Source organism: Gopherus evgoodei, chromosome 3 (genome assembly GCF_007399415.2).
Source record: "Gopherus evgoodei ecotype Sinaloan lineage chromosome 3, rGopEvg1_v1.p, whole genome shotgun sequence".
Lineage (NCBI taxonomy): Eukaryota > Metazoa > Chordata > Testudines > Testudinidae > Gopherus > Gopherus evgoodei.
The window spans coordinates 6234320-6256353 of record NC_044324.1 but is presented as its reverse complement, the minus strand read 5'-3'; the positions used below and the strand labels follow the sequence as shown (position 1 = coordinate 6256353).

Here is a 22034-nt window from a genome sequence, read left to right as displayed (position 1 = left end):
CCTTCGCTCCTTTCCAGCCCTCCCGCCCCTTTCCCAAGTTTATAAACTTTGAACAGCCCAGATGACTCATTCCAAACTAAACCATGTTGCAACCACAGGCCAGAGCCCCTGGGGGACGGACAGACAGTTAACCCCTTCCCGAGCGGGCTGCATGACGGACCGACCCAGCGCAGGGCCCCCTGGGCCAGGTGCTGCACACAGGACAATCTCTGCCCTGTGTGCTTTGGGCACCTGAATAGTGCACAGGACTCCTGGGTTCTAATCCTGGCTCTGCTGCGTGACCCTGGGACAACCACAGTCCCCCTGCCCCAGTTTCCCTTCACGTACTTTCCCTGTGAGATGCTGCCCAAGCCCGGCCCAGGTTACTCCTCTGGGATGCTCTCAAGTGTCCCCCCGGCCTGACCCTGGGGGCCAAGCAGAGTTCAACAAGCCTGTGGGATTAACCCTCTGCTCCCAGCCTGGACAGGCCCAGCCCTCCCCTGCTGCGATCTCTCCAGCCCACTGGGGTCAGCCGCTGGGGGTTTGCAACGTGCCCCTAGAAACCGGCTGGGACCCATCCTCCAGGGCCCCAGTGGGTGTAAAGCTGGCAAAGTCAGTTGGGCACTGGTCAGGTCGCCCCACCTGGGCTCTGGCCCCATCGACGCCCGTGGGCACTGGTCAGGTTGCCCCAGCCCGTTCTCACAGACTCACTCCCTGCCCAGCAAACCCCCCCTCCACCATGGAATAGCTCCCAGGAGAAAGGCACAAAGGACCAGGGCTCCCAGCAAGGCCCCAGCATTGTCAATCTCTCGTCTGTCTCTGGCCCGTTTCCCCCACAATCATGGCGACGTGAGCCCCACACACACCTGGGAAGCGGCAGCTCATTACACAACCGGCTGCTGCGCGGCCTGAGTCTGAGGGCTCCCCCCCTTCACAGCAGTTCAAGGGTTCCCCCTTCCCCTCCGCTCACCTGCAGAAGGGGGGAAAGAATTGGGGTGTGATGGGACAATTCACCTGGGGAACTCACTGCACAGGATCGGACAGAGGCATAGGATTAAAGGGGTTAGATATGTACAGGACTAAGGACAGGACCCAGCTGTGAAAAAAGTTACAAGGGCCAATGAGTCCACATAGCAATCAGTCCCGCCACCACTGAAATGCAGCCACCTCTGGGGCGGAACATGGCAGCTGTTAAAACCTGCACCCCTACCCCGGCTGAAGCTGCAGAGGGAGGCAGACTCCTGGAAACAGACTCCCACTCCCACCTCTACTCTAACCCACGGGAGCCCCCTCCCTTCCCACAGCTGGGGATCGAACCCAGTTCTGTGGCCCAGCCCCCACTGCTCTAACCACTAGACCCCACAGCTGGGGATAGAACCCAGGAATCCCACCCACCCCCATCCCCTTGGGCAGCACTTCCTTCAAGCACCCCAGCCCAGGTCTGCTGCCCAGCCCAACCCAGCCCCCAGGAAACAGTTTAACCTTCAAGCACAAAAGCCAAACACACCCCCCAAAGCCGTTCTGGTCCCTGGGGCTCGCGCCCCCCCTTGGGCTGGCACAGGCGAGCAGCTGGGCCAAGGGGCACAGTCAGTGACCCAGCACTGCCAGGAACTCCAGGCGGGCACTGACTGGTCTGGCAGAGCAAACAGGCTGGGAGGCGGGGGGGGAGCAGGAGTGCAGCTTGGAGGGGGAGCAGGTGGGGGATGACAAATGGCGTTTGTATCTCAGCCGCAGCTCCGGGGCCATTAGCCCAGACAAAGCCCCTGCTCCAATGCGCTCAGCTGCTTTCCTCCCACTGCCCAGCGATTAGAGCGCCAGGGTGGGAGTCCAGACTCCTGGGTTCTACATGCTCTTAGGCAAGTCACTGTCCCACACTTGACTCAGTTTCCCCATTTCCACCTGGGTCTGCGCCTTTAGCTCTCCAGGACAGGGCCTGGTCTCTGTGTGCGCCCAGCGTCCGGCCCACGGGGACCCCGCGCTCAAAACAATTAATGCTAACAGATCCCAGAGTTGGTAGGGGCTGCAGGGAGACAGGCTAGCCCGTGCCCCCCCCATCACATAGCGTTAACAGACCTCATGCAGTCCCCAGGTGTGGGGGGCAGTCAGGTCACCTCATGCACCGATGCCAGCTCGGCCCGTGTAGATGCAGCGAGGGGTTTCACGCCCAGCGCCATGCTCAGCGGTGGAACAGAGCCGCGGGTCCCGACCGCTGCCCTGCCCGGCCCGAGAAAAGGCCAAGAACCGGTTCTGCTCCCAGCCAGCCCGGAGCCGCTCATGTTCCAGAGGCCGAGTGGCTCTGTGAGGAGTCTGATCCCCCAGTCAGCAAGAGCCCCCCCTCCCCCTAGAGGTAGGGCAGGAGCCAGCCCACGGGCCGGTATTTACACAGCAGTGGCCCCAGCCCCATGGTGCGTTCATGCCACTGCTGCCGTCACCCCCAACCTCCCGCAGGACAAGCCTGGCAGGACCCTGCACTCCCCTGGCTTTGGCCCCCCCAGCCGCGCAGTCTAGGGGTTATCACAGGCAGATTGAGAGCCAGGACACCTGGGTTCTGTTCCCAGACCTGCTGCCATCTCACTGCAGGGGTTCAGGCAAGTCATGCCTGCCCCCCTGTGCCTCAGTTTCCCAAAGAGGCAGCCACGCTGGTAACAAATTGCCCTCTGCATGCCCAGGAGACGCTCCCGCTGCCCGATCCCCCGCTGCGCTCTGCCCACCCCCGCAGTGACACTGACTGGACCCGCGTCAGTCACCCTGGCACGTCTCCCGCTTAGTCACCCTCTGCTCACTATGGCAACAAAGACAAGAGAAGCTGTGTTCTGCACGGCTTTTAATTAGCCACAATTCTGTGCCCTAAACACCCAGCGCTACCCAAAAAACCGTCAGGCTGGGTCACACACAGGGGGCTGCTGTCCCGGCCCCACAGCTGCAGCTCGTTAAGGGCAAGGGAGGGATGACTTGGCCATCGGGGGGGGACATATCGTTCCCATGAGACACAGGGGGGCTGTTGCCCACACACGCGCACAGGACACCACAAGGTCTGCCCCAGTTCCCACCCCCTTTCCCATCCATCGCTCCTCAAGCATGGGAGAGGAAGGGGGCAGATGACCCCACATCTACCTGCTGCGGGGTTCTTCCACTGGGACGGACCCTGGCTGAGCTGCTGTTACTGCACAGCTGGGGAAACCGAGGCACTGCCCAGTCACCTGCCCAAGGTCTCCAGGGGCCAGTGATTAGAACCCTGCTTCCCCCACTGGGCCCCCCACGCTGCCTCTACCTGGCCACGCTAACGTGCTGCCTCTGAAGCACCGAGCCCAGCTCTGTAGGGCACTTACAGCCCGCAAACACCCGGCTGCACCAGCAACCCCGCGTGCGTCAGCGCAGCACGGCCCCAGGGCAGGAGCAGGTTTGCCAAGCTGCTCATGAAGCAAACTGGCCCTGCAGCGGGGGGTGGGGGGGTGCACACGGGTGTCGCAGCCAGCACGGCCCCAGGGCAGGACGCTGGTGGCAGCGTTACCTCTGGGAACCAGCCTGCGTGCTGAGCTGAAGAGGGGCTGGCTGGTCAATAGCAGCTGGGGCTGGCAGCGGACTCTGCCCTGTATTTTAGGAGGCACTCAGAGGTGATCGGGGGCCCAGCACACTGGGTGCTGCACCCACCCAGAAAACCTGCCCCCAGGGGCTCCCCCCAGCATCCCCACATACCCAAGGCAGACGGGCTCTGCCAGGCCTGCCGTTGGAGACGACAAACCCGCCAGGGGGATCTAGGCACTGGGGTCATGGCCAAGCAAGTTGCCATTGTCAATTAGCCAGGCACCACGTCCTGAGTCAGCAGCACCACCGAGCAAGGTTTTCCAACCTTCCCCATTACAAGACCCTGTTTCCGTTGCTTAGAACTTGGCTAAGCTTTAACCGCTCGAGCTGACATTTCCCACACCCGGCATCTGCCTCCTGCTGGATTCTCCTGGGGAATTTCAGCCAAAACTCTCCAGCCATTTCTGAGACAAGGTGAAGGGGGCAGGAGCCACAGGCCACGTTTTGGAGCCCAGTCAAAGGGGACCGAGGCCTCACTCCCTCAGCTCCTGGCGAAGCTGCCAACAAACCAGAAGGGTTTTGTTTAAACCTCTTCGCAACCCCCTCTCCCAGACACAAATAGTGATCTTCATGTGGTGTCTGCAGCAGCAAGACAGACCCGCCCGGTCCCCTGCCTCCCTCACCTCTCCAGCAGTGTTACGCTGCGGCTTGGCCTCCAGCACCCCCAAAACACAAGGCCCACCCCAGCCTGCACTCGCTACCGTTGGGCTGGCAGACCCCGCCCAGGCGCCCGCACTCCACGAACGGAGGAGGCTGCTCAGATTTGGCTCGCGCGCCGGGGAACAGGCGTCACTAGAGCAGTTAGCAAGGTTCTCATTTTCAGCCCACCCTACTCCAGGGACTCGGGCCCTGCAGACCCACCTGCTGGCCACTGTCAGGCAGAACAGCTCCCCATTTACAGAGGGCTCAATACACCCCCACCACATGGAGGTGCTGCACTCACCTTCCCAGGGGTGCACTAAGGACTAGACAGAGGCACAGCCAGCCCCCCCTCCCCGCACTGTTCTTTCAATTATAGGAGGCTCTGGCAGTGAGACTTGCACAGACAAAACTTGGAAAATGGGACCTAGATGGAGCAGCACCTTCCTGAGTCTGCAGAGAGCCTGAAACAATCACTGGAGGGTCATGCCAATGAGCGCGGTCTCAGATGCTGGGGAAGATACGTTAAGGCCAGCACTGTGAACTAGTTCTCTGCTCATCGGATCATGGAAGACAGAGAAATCACCTTGTTCCAGAAAGCTACACAATCTGCTCCAAGTAGCCACGCATTTTGGGTCGGCCTTTACCACGCTGGGGGCTGAAGGGGGGAGGATGGGCGTGTTCTCCTGAGAGAGGGGCACGTCTCAGCTTTCTCTGCTTTCCCTCCAGCACACAGAGCACGGACTCTCCAGGGAAGCCAACGAGACTCTGCGGGGGCCTGAACGCAGCTTGGCTCGAAGGAGAAAAAACAAAATCCCAGACGCCGAGGTCACTACTGCAATTTTATTATTGCATCATTTTTAAAAATCTAAGGAGTGAGTGAGTGGCTGGAGCACAGAACACTGAGGACCTGGGAATCCTACGGGGCTGGGGAAACAGCCGTGGGGTGCTAGCCCCACCCACCCCCTCCCTACGACATCCCCAGCCTTCCCTCCCCCCACCCCCAAAAGAAAATAATAAAAAAAAGGAGAGAGGTATGTGAAAAGTTGTTGAGTTTTAACATCGATAGCTGGGAAATTGTTCTTAAAAAGCAGGCAGCACCCAACAAAACACCCAGCCGGGCCCAACGAGGCAGCTGGGCTCTGGTCACCACAGCTCGCAGAATTCAGTCACCTGCGCGCAGAGTCTGGTTCAGAGTCTCCCTCCCAGGCCCCCGCTTACAAATCCAGCTCCAGGTCCTCCAGTTCCTCCTCCAACGCTTTCCGCCGCGCCAGCTTCTCCAGCTGCTCTTTCGTCGGCTGCTTTATTTCCCCCGAGTCCAGCCGCTGCTGCAGCTCCTCCACCTGCCGAAGCTTCTTTTTCAGGTTTTTCATCTTCTTTGTTTTCTCAGAGGCTGAGGAGTCCCCGTCCCCCAGGGCCTTTCCGCCGCAGGCCTGCTGCTGCTGCAGGGCCGACTTACCATGCCCCGGGGGGTCCCTGTCCCTGCTGCTGCCCCCCGAGAGGGTGGCCTTCTCCAGTGACTGGATCAGTTCGTCTGTCTCCCTCTCCCCTTTCTCCTGCTGCTGCTTCCTCTTCTCCTTACGTTTCAAGTTCCTCTTGGCCGTTTTGGACAGGCCGGTCTCACCGCTCTCCGCCTTGGTGGCCTGCTTGCCTGGCTGCACGTTGGCCTCGGGGCTCAGACCGGGGGGCAGGTCCGGTTTGCTTTTGAAAAACTTCACATACTTATTCTCATACCTGCACAGAACAAAATCCATCAGGACTTCCCTCTCCCACGCACAAAGAACAGGGGCCAGCCAGCTGGTCCACGCGGCGGCCATCAGCGCCAACGCTCTCTGACCCCATTACACCCAGAGCCCCAAGGCCTTGCCACTGCAGAGCCAGCCCACCGCAAGAGGTGCTGAGAACCCTCTGGTCCAATCACCACCCAACCAGTCATGAATGCTCAGCTCCTCCCATCAGGCCCCACAGAATAGCAGCATCACTGAGTGACAACTCTAAAGGGCAAAGGAATCACAGCACCTGGCCGCCACTCTCAGGGCAGAAGGAGATGCCCAGGACCAGAGGAGTGAAACAGACGCCCCTCGAATATTACAGGATTTGAGCACTGTTGGCGAGTACCTGAGCTCTATGCCAGAGACTAGCGATGCGAGCAGAGGTTATCCTCGCAGGCAGGACACATCCAAAGCTACCCACCAGAATGATTTATAAGGGGAGTTAATACATACCGCCAGGTTACATCTTATGGTATAAGAGGGGGTCAAAGTTGGTCGGGCACCTGGAAAAAGACTCAGATCTCACGATGTAACCCAACAGTACATACACATGGTTATAAATCATTACAGCCGAGGGGGCGCTGGGCAGGGGGGATTTTAAAGGGGCTTGATTGGGAAACGCGGGACAGCCTCTCCATTTCATACTTCCTCACAGATGTGGCCCAATGGGATTGACTCACGCTGGGCCAGCGAGGGGATGTCTGGGGTAAAAACTGCACAAATGCACGCCAGCCCGAAGTGAACGCTCGGGACTAGCACGCTGAAAACAGGACTCCCTCTGAGGCAAGGCAAGGCCAGGCCTCGGGAGACAGGGCAGGGAGGCCATCTTTAGCATTCCCCAAAGGGTTTGGAGACGGCAGGTTCGACTCCAACGAGCGGCCACATTTCCAAAACTTCATGGCCCAATCTGGAAGCCTAGAAAATTGACAACCGATTGGCCTAGGTTATAGCGAGGACCGGGAGCCACATCGCATGGGTGAGAGTCGACGAGCCCTCATGGGGGCCGACGTAGATCAACAGAGGCACACTGAACCCAACCCCCCATCCCAGCTTACGAATAACCTTTCTGTGGACATGGGAATTGTGACGCCAAGCCAGATGCCCCGGAAACTCACTGAACATGCTCTGCCATGGGAGAAGAGCTGGGATCAGCACTCCAGGGGCTGACAGGAATGCTTGGCTCGCATTAGGGAATGAAGAGGATTCAGAGATTTCAAGTTAGCAGACACCCTTTGGATCACCTAGTCTGGTTCTGTGGAGCACTGAGCTCTCTTCTTTTTAAAGAATGTGCTTCCAGCTTAGCCAAAAAGCCTCCCACGGATCCTTTGGGGAAAGCAACCCCAAGTGGTGAGCAGGCCCCAAATGTACAATTGTCTGGCTCGTCACACTGCACCCAGCTTAGAAGTGGACCAGGAGAGGACTAACGATTGTGAGATGTGCCGTTACCCTAAATGGAAGCCAGCTGAAGGAGGGACAGGTCTCAGGCCTATATGCAGAAATGGTAGCAGTTTAACCTATCCCTGTGCAAACCCATGGGCACAGTTATTTCAGTGAGTGCGGCTTTCTTCAGGTTAGCTTATGGCCTTTAAGAACAAGTTTAAGCTAAACCAAAAGAAACCGCCCCGAATCCAAAAGCGTGTGCACAACAGTTCGCAGCAGCTTAAGTGAAACCAGCGCCGCTTCCTCGGGTAGCCCAGCGCTGTGGAAGCAGGCTACCTGTCCATGGATGGGGCTGAAGCGCCAGGCACACATTCAGTGCCACAGAAGCAGATAATCTCACAGTATTAGGAGCTGTCGAGGTTTTCAGACATGAGGAGCTGGACTGCAGAACAGCCCACCCACTATGGGCCATGCAAGAGATCCCAGCGGCCCTCCCCTGCTCTCTGGAGGGGCAGCCATGAGGACTAGAATTGGACTTACACTGGCACCTCTTCTTGGGGCACGTATCCCTCCTTCACCTTTCGCTGCTTCCTCCAGGTCCCATCAGGGCGCTGCGTGGAGGCAATGTACTTCCCTGAAACGTTACAAGCATCTTTGTCTGTGACGGGATATTTTAAAGGGGGGAAGGGAAAAGTGATTTCAGTATTCAGCTAAAGGCTGCTCAGTGAGACACGGCCAGCTAAGAACCCGCTCCAGCAAGAGACGTCACCTCCCCCACCTTGTCTCTGCCACCTGAAAACCAGCTTTGCGCCCCCCCCCCCGGTCAGTACCGGACCCTCAGATGGGGAAACCGAGGCACGGGGCAGGAAGAGGAATTCTGCCTGAGGTCACCCAACGAGTCAGTGCGACTGTGCGGGCGCCGTCTCCTACTGTCGCTGCCCCAGGGCCTGCCCCGCGGCCACTCCACCCAGGCAGCCCCCCAGGCCGCAGTCAGGACGGGGCCGGGCAGGAAACGGCCCCGCGCAGTCCGGAGTGACACGGGGTGGGGGGGGCACAGACACGTGACTGGTTAAGGGGGGCAGGGGGCTGCACAACACCCAGGAACAGGGGGGAGGGGGATAAGGGGGCCGGAGCCGGGGGGGATGCGGGCGGGGGAGGGGCCGGAGCCGGGGGGGGCCAAGGGGGGAGCAGGAGCCGGGGGGGATGCGGGCGGGGAAGGGGCCCTGGCGGGGGGGAGGGGCCGGAGCCGGGGGGGATGCGGGCGGGGGAGGGGCCCTGGCGGGGGGGAGGGGCCGGAGCCGGGGGGGATGCGGGCGGGGGAGCAGGAGCCGGGGGGGGGCGGAGGGGGGAGCAGGAGGGGATGCGGGCGGGGGAGGGGCCGGAGCCGGGGGGGGCAGAGGGGGGAGCAGGAGCCGGGGGGGAGCAGGAGCCGGGGGGGAGCAGGAGCCGGGGGGGGGCCCTGGCGGGGGAGGGGCCGGAGCCGGGGGGGGCAGAGGGGGGAGCAGGAGCCGGGGGGGGGGGCCGGAGCCGGGGGGGGCGGAGGGGAGAGCAGGAGCCGGGGGGGATGCGGGCGGGGAGGGGCCAGGGGGGGCTGGGGGCAGGAGGGGGGACACGGGCCAGGCGGGGGGCTCGCGGGAGGGGCCCTGGCGGGGGAGGGGGAGGGGGGAGCAGGAGCCGGGGGGGATGCGGGCGGGGAGGGGCCCGGGGGGCTGGGGGCAGGGGGGGGATACGGGCCAGGCGGGGGGCTCGCGGGAGGGGGGTGGGGCCGGAGCGGATCCCCCCTCCCGGAAGCGGTTTCCGCACTTACCGGTCTCGTCAGTCACATAGGGAGTCGCCATCTTGGAAACGCGACCCACTTCCGTCCACTCTGCCACGCCCCCGGAAGTGGCGTGACCGGGCAGGGACAGCCGGGGCGGGGGCCATCTTGTTTTTAAAGAGACACCGACCGTCACAGGGCTAAACGAGGTGGGGAGTCATTTCCCAGAATCCTTTGGGGCTTAGGCTAAGCGACCCCGCCCCCCCAGCAGAGCGAGTCACGTGGGACACAGGCCTCCTCAGGGGGACATCTGAGGGGGGAGGGCTCATGGGTTCGAATCCTGCCCCGGGTGGGGTGAGACGGGGGCAGCTCGGGGGTGGGGGGCATCAGGTTTGACTCCTGCCCCGGGGTGGGGGGAGACGGGAGCCACTCGGGAGGGGGTGTCGGGTTCGAATCCTGCCCCAGGGTGGGGGGAGACGGGAGCCACTCGGGAGGGGGTGTCGGGTTCGAATCCTGCCCCAGGGTGGGGGGAGACGGGAGCCACTCGGGAGGGGGTGTCAGGTTCGAATCCTGCCCTGGGGTGAGGGGAGACGGGTTCGAATCCTGCCCCAGGGTAGGGGGAGACGGGGGCAGCTCGGGGGGGGCATCGGGTTCGACTCCTGCTCCGGGGTGGGAGGAGACGGGAGCCACTCGGCAGGGGGCGTCGGGTTCGAATCCTGCCCCAGGGTGGGGGGAGATGGGAGCCAATCGGGAGGGGGCGTCGGGTTTGAATCCTGCCCCGGGGTGGGGGGAGGCGGGAGCCACTCGGCAGGGGGGGCGTCGGGTTTGAATCCTGCCCCGGGGTGGGGGGAGACGAGGGCAGCTCGGAGGGGGCGTCGGGTTTGAATCCTGCCCCGGGGTGGGGGGAGGCGGGAGCCACTCGGCAGGGGGGGCGTCGGGTTCGAATCCTGCCCCGGGGTGGGGGGAGACGAGGGCAGCTCGGAGGGGGCGTCGGGTTCGACTCCTGCTCCGGGGTGGGGCGGATGGGCGTGTCTGGCTCAGCAAGACAGGGTACGGGGACCCCAAGCTGGCAGGGAAGGCAGCGGCAGAAGTAGTCTTGGCACATCGGGTGGCAGCTCCCAAGATGGGTTCTGTGATCCAACCCATCACAGAGGGAACGGGGCATCTCGCAAGGGTGGGATCAGGGGTCTGAGGTTGAAACCCAGCCCCAGGTTGGCAGGGGCAATGGGGTTGCAGCAGGGCTGGGGGTCTGCACCTTACACCCTCTGCTCCCTGTGACCACCACATCCCCCCACTGCCAAGAGCAGCAAACACGCCCCATCACCGTCCCCAGCTGCCTGGCCATGTCCACACACAGGGCATAGGAGCGGGGGGTGATTCTCCCTCTGGAGAGGGCATTGGGGCAACCTAGCCTGGGGTGGTGCATTTTTTAAAGGATGCGGAGGAAGTGGAGACGGACCACCCAACTGCCAGGACTCCGCAGGGGCTGGAGGAAAGGCTCCCCGGGAGATGCCCAGAGCTCAGCACCTCCAAGAGAAGACGGGGGAGGTGATTTGATGCCACCAGGCACAAGAACCACCCGCAGTGGGAAGCCAAAGCCAGGCTGATTCGAAAGGGAAATTAGCCCGAGTGTTAGCAGGGAGGGGACAACCCCTGGACCCAGCTCCTCACAGCAGTGGGGGATCATCCATCGCCTGGTGTCTCCTGGCTTCCTTAGCGACACACGAGCTCAGCGGGAGAAAGCCTCCGTTCTGTGCCAGAGAGCAGGTGATCAAATGGGCCCCTCTGGCCTCAAGGCTCTGGAATGGATTATTGGACACTTGGGGGTGGAAATCCTGTGTCCGTGCACACGCACGCACGCACACACACACACACACACACCAAGACCTGGCGGCTGGGTGGGGAGGGAGGCCACGGTGACAGCATGCTAGGGAAGCTATTACAGTGGCTGATCACAGCCTAGCAGCTGCCTGACCACTTTCGGTGGCAACAGATGCTATTTCCACCCTTGCGGAGCTGTCTGTCTCAGGCACGTATCCAGCCCCCCACTGGTAGGATCTGAGCCTCTCACAGATGCCCAGTGAGGCTGGGAAGTGCCACTAAGCCCATTTTATAGGTGGGGTACTGGCCCAGAGCGGCTACGATCACACTCCTGGGGCAGAGAAAGGACGTAAGCTAGGTTTCCCCCATCGTAGACAGCACCCTAACCATCGTGCCATCCTGCCTCCCCAGGGAAGCGAGCGGATGGGCCGAGCTGATACCTGGCTGGATGTTCCACCTTCGGATTAACCCCGGGGACGGTTTGCAACCCAGGAGATTTGTGTTTTGTTTTGGGTCTTTAGTTAGTGGCAGAGAAGAGCCGGCACCCTCCCCAGCTACAGCATTTCCTTCCTGCCACCATTAACAAGGCATCATGAGGGCTGGAGAGCGAGGCCAGATGGCAAGGAAAAGACCATTTTCCCTGGAGCTGCAGTGAAACCTCTGATCTGATTCACAACCTCCAGGTCAGTAGATAATTAGTTCCATATACGCCAACAATCTGATTTTAAAAGATTGGCTGGAGTTTCATTAACTAGCTGCAATGATCAATCCAATTATTGGAGTCTGGGGTAATGTAGTTACACAGGGATTAGCTCCATTACTCAGGCAGAGAGAACCCGTAATTGATTTAGGCAAAATCCCAGGCACTCCCTGTGTGTTTAAAGCTGTGAAGCTGCTTTTGGAACACAAGGACCAGACTCTGTAAAGAGCAGTGCCCTCAGGCCAGCCTGCAAACACCCCTGGAGCCCCCCTTTGCACCCCAGCGGCTGCCAACGAAACACAGAAGCACCTCTCAAGGCAGTAGGATTCTCCCGCTCTAGGGATCTCACCACCCTCACCTGTTGCATTAGGGTCCCTAGCGCAGGCATATTGGGGAGAAAGGGGAGCAGCTGATTGGACTTTTTAGAGGCTTTGTGGGTGGGGCTATGAGCTAGGCTTCATCCTGCCACGTTTTCTTTGTGTGCTGGGACACTTAGTAAGACTTGGAGCTGAATGTGGCGGGGGCCTTAGCGCTGCTGCTGCTCCCTTAGCTAACCCTGGGGGGGCTTAACACCGTTTTCCCTGCGGGCTGGGCTGCATGACAGTTTTGCAAGGGGAGCAAAAGGGAGGCAATCCAGCATCAGGGGAGTTTCTGGCAGCAGGGGCAACTAAGGGGGAGTGTGTGCTGGTTGGAGAACCGTGATGTGTTGTGTTTGCTTGACACCTGCGAGCCCAGGAGCTGATCCATCCCAAATGACTGCTCCCTGGGGCCCTGCTCAAGGTGGACACTTTGTCACCCTCATTTCACTGCTGGAGAAACTGAGGCCGAGAGAGCGGAGGGGGACAGAAGCCAGGCCCCCGACTCCCCGGGCCCTGTTCTAGCTGCTTGACAGCTCGGCCTTGCTGTCTGGTGCCGTTCTCACGGGGGGCAGGGGGGGGCAGCACAGCCCCAGGCCTTTGCAAATCTTTGTATTCAAACTCTGTGGAGATAGACAGGAGCTCTTTGGCAGGGTGGGCGGTGAGGGATAAAGGGACTGGGCACTTCCCTCCCTTCCCCTCACTTGCCAGCGCGCAGCTCTGCCGGTGCCGCTCACTCCCAGCCTGCAGCCCCAGCTAGACCAGCCTTGGTCTCCCCCTCAGCCCTGCCAGTGCCCCTCACTCCTGACCCGCAGCCCCTGCTAGCCCAGCCCTGCCCCCTCCAACTCTGCCAGTGTCCCTCACTCCCGACCTGCAGCCCCCTGCTAGCCCAGCCCTGGGCTCCCCCAGCTTTACCCACTAGCCTTCCGCTCCAGCAGTTCCCTCTAGCAGGACTGGCTGGCTTGGAGCCAGCTCTCTGTTTGCGGAAGCTACCCGGGGTTAACGAGCAATTCAAAAATCCTAGTGAAGACAAGCCTGTGTGTGTAGCATAATGGGCCCTTGGCCAGGAGCCCTTCCCCAGGGCGATTCTCGTTACCGTGACCCGTTCGATTTCCAATCCTCTGGGTCGTGAGGAAAGGCGGCTGCGGGGGGCCCTGATGGCAGAGCTGTTAGGAAAAGGACGGGGATCGGGTGTTCTCCAGGTCCACCGAAGGGAGGACAAGATGCAAGGGGTTTAGTTGGCAGCAAGGGAGATTTAATCTTTCTGTCTCTCTGGGCAGTTGAAGGGGCTTCCAGGGGAGGTGGAGGTTTGTAAGAGCAGTTGGGACAAACACCTGGCTGGGCATGTCTAGGGTGGCCTTGGCGGCCTCCCAGGACCCCCCTTCGCCGCCCCAGAAGAAGGCTGGACTCCCTCGTCTCAGCCATGCAGCCCTCATGCTGCTAGGGCGCTGCTGCCAGCTCTGGCACTCAGTCACCACTCTCCATTCATCGGGGCACACGCTGAGGAGCTTCTGTGGGTGATCCCTATCGGCAGAGATTTGAGGTTTACCAGTCAAGTGGCCAGCAGGCAGGGAAGCGCTGCCGGCAGGGCTGAGTTCTGATCCCAGCGAGAGATACACCCAGCGGGAGGAAGCTGCTGAGCTGTGTCTGCTTTATACATCCTCCAGCGCTGCGTGCGCAGACCTGGCCTGAGCCCTGCAGCGAGTACCCAGCAGGGGTCGTGCTGAGCACTGGGGAGATGGGGAGACAGCCCAGCCTTGGCGAGGGGCCGATGCTTTGGCTTCAGTTGCTGCAGTGCCCCCCCCTTACACCTCCCCATCAGTCCCAAACCACGGCTTGGTCATAGCTGCGCTTGGCCCCGGCAGAACTGGACCGGGCTCCGGGTCCCTTGTCACTAACACCAGTGCAAACCAGTGTGAAACTTTGCACAGGGGTGAGGGGTTTGCATGCTCACCTGGCTCCAGTGTCAACAACGGCACGAGGGCTTGAACACGTGATCCACTCGGGCACTCGCATGGTGGGCTGGGCGTGAGCCAGTAGAAAAGCAGCAGCAAAGAATCCTGTGGCACCTTATAGACTAACAGACGTTTTGGAGCATGAGCTTTCGTGGGTGAATACCCACTTCCTCAGATGCACAGGATTCTTTGCTGCTTTTACAGATCCAGACTAACACTGCTACCCTCTGATACTAGAAAAGCAGCGTTACACAGGGGATCGAGCTGGATTCGGCTCTGGCCGCGTGACGGGGCCTTGGAGGGGCAGAGTGGGGGAGTCGCCAGAGCACGCTGCGCTGTGGCTGTTCCCTGCTCCCCGAGGGCCAGAGGGAGCCATTGGCATTCGAGCAGCCTCAGGGCGTCTCCGTGTCTGTCCAGGTATTTCTGGAGCGCTGCTCCCTGGGGTCACGCATTGTAACACACCCACCCCTCCCTGCCTCTCGCTCCAGTCTGCCGCAGGGGAGACAGACCTCGCTGAAGCTAATATCCGCTGTGTGTGCATTTCTTAGAGCAGATGGTGCCTGCGAATTCCCACGCGCCGTCGGGCAGCATCGATTAGCTCCGAGCCGGGCGCTTTCAGGGCTACGCGGAGATGGCGGTGGGCTGCCCAGAACAGTAATTCTGCACCCTCTTTTTTCTGTATTTTTCAATCCTTAGCAAAGCGAGACGAACCCCTCGCAGCTCCTCACAGTGGGACTATTCTAGTCTTGTTTGATATTTCAGTGGTTAGAGTGGAGGGCTGCGAGTCAGGACTCCTGGGTTCTCTTCCTACCTTAGGAGAGAGCGTTGTCTAGTGGCCAGGGCAGAGAACTGGGTGTTAGGACTCCTGGGTTCTCCTCCTACCTTAGGAGAGAGCGTTGTCTAGTGGCCAGGGCAGAGAACTGGGTGTTAGGACTCCTGGGTTCTCTTTCCAGCTCTGGGAGGGAGCATGGGCTAGTGGTTAGAACACCATAGGGCAGAAACCCAGGGCTCCTGGATCCTAGCCCTGCTTGAAGGAAGCAGAGCTTATCTGCGGTGGTGTCAGCACTGGAGCCCCGCTCTGCAGAGTGCGGCTCGGTTGTTTTCTAGCAAGCCTCGCTCCTCCTTTCCTTTCTCTTTGTTCTCTGGCGGTTTCTCGTTCTCACTCAGACGTGGGCAGCAGCGCTGGGGCTGACAGGGAAGTAGGTGCTGCATGTGGGCTGGGCCCCACCTGTGACTCATCCCAGGGCAGGAACATACTTGCTCCTCTGTACCTGGCTTCTCTGCACTGTGCCTCTGCCTTCCCCACGCCCACCCCCTTCCTTCTGCCACCTTGGTCCCAGCGGGGGTGAGCCTTCCAAGGGGCAACCGAGGCCGCTTTGTTTGCAGGCTCCTGCCAGCTGTTGTCATTGCTCAACAGAATCAACCTTAGTAGGCTGCCTGTCTGTGCACGGGAAGGCTGTTGGCCTGCAAGGCATGCTGGGAAGGCTCTTCCCCCATTCCCCCTGACTTGGCCTGAGCTGGGGTGCATGGCTGGGGCATCCATTGTTTGTGAACGCGGATCAGACACTCAGCTGAACACCATTCGCTGGGGAAGAGTCAACACAGCTTTTGTGAAGGGAAATCACGCCTCACTAATCTATTAGAATTCTTCAAAGCGGGGGGTCAACAAACATGGACAAAAGTGATCCATAAAAGCAGCAAAGAATCCTGTCAAGTATCAGAGGGGTCGCCGTGTTAGTCTGGATCTGTAAAAGCAGCAAAGAATCCTGTGGCACCTTATAGACTAACAGACGTATTGGAGCATGAGCTTTCGTGGGTGAATACCCACTTCGTCAGAGGCATGTCAGTGATCCAGTGGATCTAGTGAACTTGGTCTTTCAGAAAGCCTTTCCCAAGGTCCCTCACCAAAGACTCTTAAGCAAAGTGAGCAGTCATGGGATAAGAGAGAAAGTTTGCTCACAGGTCAGAAACAAGAGAAAGTGTAGGAACAAAGGGTAGGAATAAATGGTCAGTTTTCACAGTGAAGTGTAGATAGCGAGGTCCCTCAAGGATCAGTTCCAGGGCCAGTGCTGTTAGAAAGATTCATATATGATCTGGAAAAAGAAATAGAGAGTGAGGTGGCAAAGTTTGCAAACGATACAAAATTGCTCAAGATAGTTAAGTCCAAAGCAGACTGCAAAGAGTTACCATGGGAGCTCGCAGACCTGGGTGCCTGGGCCACACAACGACAGATGAAATTCAGCATTGATCAGTGCAAAGTAACGCACCTTGGAAAACAGAATTCCAACTATAGCTATGCAATCATGGGGTCTAAATTAGCTGTTACCGCTCAAGAAAGAGACCTTGGAGTCATAATGGAGAGTTCTCTGAAATCATCCACTTAATCTCCAGCAGGCGTCAGAAAAGTGACCAGAATGTTAGGAACCATTAGGACAGGGCTAGATAATAAGACAGGAAACATCATAATGCCATGATATAAATCCAAAGTACACTCGCACCTTGAATACTGCCGGCAGGTCTGGGCACCCCATCTCAAAAAAGATACATTAGAAGAATTGGAAAAAGTACAGAGAAGGGCAACACAACTGGTTAGGGGGATGGAACAGCCTTTGTCTGAAATTAAAAGACTGGGACTGTTCAGCTTCAAAAAGCCACGACCGTGGAGGGATCTGAGAGAGCTCTGTAAATTGTGGCTGGTGTGGAGGAAGGGAATAAGGATGTGTTATTTACCCCTCCACATATGACAAGAACCAGGGTCACCCCATGACATTAATAGGCCGCAGGTTTAAAACAAACACAAGGACGTATTTCTTCACACAACACACAGTTAACCTGTGGAACTCCTCGCCAGGGGATGTTGTGAAGGCCAAGACTATAATGGGGTTCAAAAAAGAACTAGATCAGTTCACAGAGGATGGGTCCATCGCTAACTATGAGCCAAGATGCTCAGGGATGCAACCCTGGGGTCTGGGTGTCCCTCGGCCTCTGACTGCCAGAAGCTGGGCCTGGATGACAGAGGATGGATCACTCAGTAATTGCCCCGTTCTGTTAATTCCCTCTGAAGCACTTGGTACTGGCCGCTGTCAAAGAGAGGACACTGGACTAGATGGCCCGTTGGGCTGACCCAGTGTGGCCGTTCTTGTGTTTGACAAATGGCAAAGCTTTTAACAATACGTAGGTTCTAGTGGCCCAGTTCATGTATATGTTCAACACTGCTCTCTACTGGATGGGATGAGGATGGCAACTGTGTACCATAGCACCCAGACTGCTTTCAGCTATTGCGGATTCTCCTTTAAGGGGTAGGAGCAAGCAGACCTGGGTTCTAGCCTTGCCAATGTGGTGAAGTTGTGAGTGTGAGTCATGGTGTGTGTATACACACACAAACACCCCATTCAAAGTATATCCCAACCCCCACCTCTTCTCCAAACTGAAGCTGTCACCCACTAGACAGCAAGGCTAGGAACCGCTGAACACCCCTATTTTTCAGATCCCTCCAATCTGAATCCTTCCCCCATTCGTGTTGGGTTTCACAGGATGGTAAATATGCTCCTGGCCCCTCCTGGGTGTCGTTTGAAAGCCTGACGAACCAGCTGCCTTTGAAGAATTCGTCAGCTGGAGCAGGGTCGGCTCATGACAGCTCTTGGCCCCGCCACAGCTGCGTGATTCAGCCGAGCTGGTATTTAGATTCGACAGCGTGATTGGCAGCACAGTCATCTGAGTCAATGCAGGGCTGTGAACGGTGCCTGCTTCATTCTGAGCCAGACTCACAGCACAGTGAGATCCCTGCCCCCCAACCCCGCCGCCATGGGGGCCTGAGCCTCAGCTAGAGGGACCCTGCCCACCCCAGGAGCTCCATCAACATGGCTCATCGGCTCCTGGGCCTTCCCACTGGGCGAGGGGCCTGTTCGGCCAGCCGGGGCGGCCCACGCAGGCTGCCAGGCGGGAACAGCTTTTCCAGGTGGCTTCCGCACTGGGTGTCCCGGGAGCGAAATCCTCCCTTGCCACATGCTCAGTCTCTTCACCTCGGTATCATCCTCCCGACCGGTGCTGCGTGTACACGCCCAGCCATCGATTCATTCCCTCCAAGGGCCGGGACGTGTGGCCCCACCTCCCGCTCCGCTGCGCCCCCGTCAGGGGGATTCCGGGCGCGAGGAGGGGCTCGGTGTGGGCACATCCTGCCCTCGCGCGGAGCACACACAATGCTGCAACGGCTGGAGATCCCCAGGGGAGATAAAAATGCCGCTTTTGTTACTCGGCTCCTATTTCCGGCTCCGCTGCGGCTGAGCGACAGGCCGGAATTTCTGCAGGTCTGGCTGCAGCAGCGTCTGCACAGTCCTCGGGCAGAGCACCGGGGCTGCTCCATCTGCTCCCAGCGCGAACCGCTGCTCCAGGCTTTCCCAGGCTCTGTACGAAACGGGGGGGGTAGAACTAGAGGGGGGCAGAGCACACGGCCCAGAGTCCAGCCCCCTCGCCCCAGCCTGGTTTGCGGCATTGAAGAGACCATGCAATCCTGGAGGGCAGCACTGCCTGAGCCCCCCTGCAGTGGGCCAGGAACTGCCAAGCAACTCACTGCTGGGCCTGGAGCAAGTCCCTTCTCCTCTCTCGGCCTTCCTGCCCCATCTGCAAAGCTAGGCACGAGGGAGGGTAACAGGGTAACGTGAGATGGAAACAGGGCCGCCCAGAGGATTCAGGGGGCCTGGGGCAAAGCAATTTCAGGGGCCCCTTCCATTAAAAAAAGTTGCAATACTATATTCTCGTGGGGGCCCCACTTGCCCCCCCCAGGCGGCCCTGGATGGAAACAGCTGCAGAGGCGGCATCGGCTCCCCGCAGCACTCGTGCCTCCCGCCCACACACACGCTCAGCCCGCAGAGCAAAGCTCGGCAGCCCACGAAGGGGAAATTCCAACTGCAGGGTTTGTGCCTCGCCCTGGAGTTCTGGGGGCTACCGCCCTCCAGACTGGGCTCCTCTGTCTGCAGACGGCCCCAGCAGGAGTGACAGGAGTCAAATCTCCCCGTGCTGGTCGGTCCTTAGCTTCTCCGAGCCTGTCTGGGCGGGGGCCCATCCGTGCCAGTCACGTGGCAGCATCTTTTGGCCACTCAATTGGATCTGGACTGGTAGGCCAGGGGGCAAGACTCTGCAGCTGAGCCAGCTGCTCGGGGAGCACCGCTCACCTGCCCAGACTGCAAGGGCTTTCCGGTGGCCCGAGTGTAGTGAGTTTGCTGGGTCTCAATCCAGTCCCCAGGTGGGACCCTTAACCCCCCAGCACCAAGGCCAAGGGCTGGCTAGGGCCCAAACTGAACTGGGTGTGGGGGGGCAACACCTTCGCAGCAGGTCCCCTCCTGCCGCCCAGTGTTTCTAGCGAACGTCTCTGGATCAGTGCCACCCCCTCCCACCAGGCAGCCTGGCGTCGGTCCCAGAGAGCCACGGATTGGTGCCGAGGGATGAGCCAGCGACACACACACAAGGACACGCCTGCACCCACATGCAGAGATCCAGGCTGATTCCACCCCAATGCACGGACCTGCACCTGGCACACACTGAGATTGATTCCTCACACGCGGACAGACCCAGAACCCCCCCACCAACACAGAGATGGGGCCAGGCCCAGAACCCCGCTCCCCACACGGACCGATTGAGTCAGGCCTGCACAGAGCCAGAGGTCCCCTGGGTGCTGCCGGCTTTGGGAGCAGAGAGACAGCCAGGCCCCCTGCACGAATCCAGCCCCCCCACACTCAGGGGCACAGGCCGGCCTGGGAAGTCGGCTGCCCGGCTCACACCCCTCAGGAACTGCCCAGGGAGGGGGTGGAATCTCCATCACTGGAGGGTTTTCAGAGCAGGTTGGCAAACACCTGCCGGGGCTGGGTCCTTCCTCCTGCCATGGGCGCCGGGGGCTCCCGTCCAGTCCTACCGCCCCGTGCTGGCACCTCACGCACCCACAAACGCTGAAGTCGGGGCTGCTTGCACCACCCCTGAGTTTGGCCTAAGCCCTGCGGTTCAAGGTCGAGGGGGGGGGCCCAGAAAAGCTCTGCTGGCAGCGGTCCAGCCCCAGCCCCGGGTTGGATTCTTGCTGTAACTAAGCCGAGCCGGGGGGGCTCTGCGGGCTTTGGTCTCGCCGCAGGCTGGTGCAGTGCGCTGCTGCCCCTTTAAGCCTGTCCCCCCCCGCCCCCCCGGGCTCGCTCGAGTCGGCCGGGGCAGGAGGCTCCGGGAGGGGGCGTCGCAAACCCGCTGCGGGGCCCGGAGGGAGGTGCGGGGGGCCCCGGGAGGGAGGGGCCGGGGCGGGTGTGATGTCAGCGGGGCCGGGCTCGGGCGGGCGGCGCCCCAGGCTCGCCCCGCGCTGCCGAGCTCCGGACAAGGTAGGGCGCGTCCGGGGGGACGGGGCTGCCGGGCTCCGGGGACCGCGGCGCCGGCGAGGGGCAAAGAAACTTTGCGGCGTCCCGGGAGATCCCTGCGCCCCCGGGGTTTCGCCGGAGCCGGGTCCGGCCGCTCCCCGCTCGCGGTGCCCGGTGGGTGCCCCGCTCCCTGCAGCGCCGGGCGCTGGGCACAGGAGCTGGTGGGCGCAGCCCCCCCCCCAGTCCGGGTCTGGCTCCTGTGCCAGGCGCTGGGCAGGGAGAGGGGCTTCTCCGTGCCCCGGCTTGGCCCCAGGGTGCCCCACTGGGCGAGTTGGTTCAATCCCTCCTGGCTGGGGGGCTGCCGGGAGCGGGAGGGGGGCTGGGCTCTTGCGCCCATTCATAGAGAGTCTGGCCAGTAGGGACCATCCTGTGCTCCGCCGTCCCGCATGCCCAGGGCCAGAGGGGTCCATGGCTTCCCCCGCCGGGCCGGTGCCCGCGTTCCCCACCTACCCCCGGAGCCGTCGCCGTTCTGGGGGGGGTCTGCAGGGACGCGAAGGGGAAGGGGCCGCACGGGAGGAGGTGCTGGGGCGTTTGGCAGTGGGTGGCCGAGTGGGGCAGGCGGGTGGCTGAGAGTGGCTGAGTAGGGCGGGTGGGTGGCCGGCCGAGTGGGGCAGCTGGGTGGCCGAGTGGGGCAGGCGGGTGGCTGAGTAGGGCGGGTGGGTGGCCGGCCGAGTGGGGCACCTGGGTGGCCGAGTGAGGCAGGCGGGTGGCTGAGTAGGGCGGGTGGGTGGCCGGCCGAGTGGGGCAGCTGGGTGGCAGTGGGTGGCCGAGTGGGGCAGGCGGGTGGCTGAGGGTGGCCGAGTGGGGCAGGCGGGTGGCTGAGTAGGGCGGGTGGGTGGCCGGCCGAGTGGGGCAGCTGGGTGGCAGTGGGTGGCCAAGTGGGGCAGGCGGGTGGCTGAGGGTGGCCGAGTGGGGCAGGCGGGTGGCAGTGGGTGGCCAAGTGGGGCAGGCGGGTGGCAGTGGGTGGCCAAGTGGGGCAGGCGGGTGGCAGTGGGTGGCCGAGTGGGGCAGGCGGGTGGCTGAGGGTGGCCGAGTAGGGCGGGTGGGTGGCCGGCCGAGTGGGGCAGCTGGGTGGCTGAGGGTGGCCGAGTGGGGCGGGCGGGTGGCTGAGTAGGGCAGGTGGGTGGCCGGCCGAGTGGGGCAGCTGGGTGGCAGTGGGTGGCCGAGTGGGGCAGCTGGGTGGCAGTGGGTGGCCGAGTGGGGCAGGCGGGTGGCTGAGAGTGGCTGAGTAGGGCGGGTGGGTGGCCGGCCGAGTGGTGCAGCTGGGTGGCAGTGGGTGGCCAAGTGGGGCAGGCGGGTGGCTGAGGGTGGCCGAGTGGGGCAGGCGGGTGGCTGAGTAGGGCGGGTGGGTGGCCGGCCGAGTGGGGCAGCTGGGTGGCAGTGGGTGGCCGAGTGGGGCAGCTGGGTGGCAGTGGGTGGCCGAGTGGGGCAGCTGGGTGGCGGCGGGTGGCCGAGTGGGGCAGGCGGGTGGCTGTGTAGCGAGGGGCAGAGGTTTGACCAGGGGAACCACGAAGCAGGGCACAGGGGAAGACCCCTGCCTGAAGTGATAGGCCTGTGTGGCCAGCAAAGCACCCGGTGGAGGATCCCAAACCCAAACCCAGAGCCTGCTGAGTGCTGAGCTCTGGCTCCAGGCGCGGCTGGTGAATCTCTGAGCCCCAAGGCCTAGTCCGGCTGGGACCAAACCTGCATGCTGGGACCTCTG

The 22034-nt window shown here is 61.2% G+C and overlaps 1 protein-coding gene and 1 long non-coding RNA gene across 5 annotated transcripts; one reads left to right on the top strand and one right to left on the bottom strand.

Moving 5' to 3' along the window:
• Nucleotides 1-5203: 5203 nt before the first annotated feature.
• PYM1 (PYM homolog 1, exon junction complex associated factor) lies at nt 5204-9253 on the bottom strand. Of its 4 annotated transcripts, none has more exons than XM_030554823.1 (3): nt 9163-9253; nt 7896-8013; nt 5204-5937 (listed from the first exon to the last, which is right to left on the bottom strand). In XM_030554823.1, exons 1-3 carry the CDS (start codon nt 9191-9193, stop codon nt 5421-5423), a joined length of 666 nt encoding a protein of 221 aa, XP_030410683.1. In that variant the 5' UTR covers nt 9194-9253; the 3' UTR covers nt 5204-5420. The 4 variants fall into 4 exon arrangements, 3 of the variants coding, with proteins under 3 accessions (XP_030410683.1, XP_030410684.1, XP_030410685.1); XM_030554824.1 differs by having other exon boundaries at nt 7896-7989; nt 9163-9245; XR_003999407.1 differs by lacking the exon at nt 9163-9253 and adding an exon at nt 6429-6478 and having other exon boundaries at nt 5854-5937; nt 7896-7985.
• Nucleotides 9254-10087: 834 nt separating this feature from the next.
• On the top strand, nt 10088-18653 carry LOC115647913. Its single transcript, XR_003999410.1, has 3 exons — nt 10088-10878; nt 11344-11615; nt 17477-18653. It is a non-coding gene; the product is annotated as an uncharacterized LOC115647913 (long non-coding RNA).
• Nucleotides 18654-22034: the final 3381 nt, after the last annotated feature.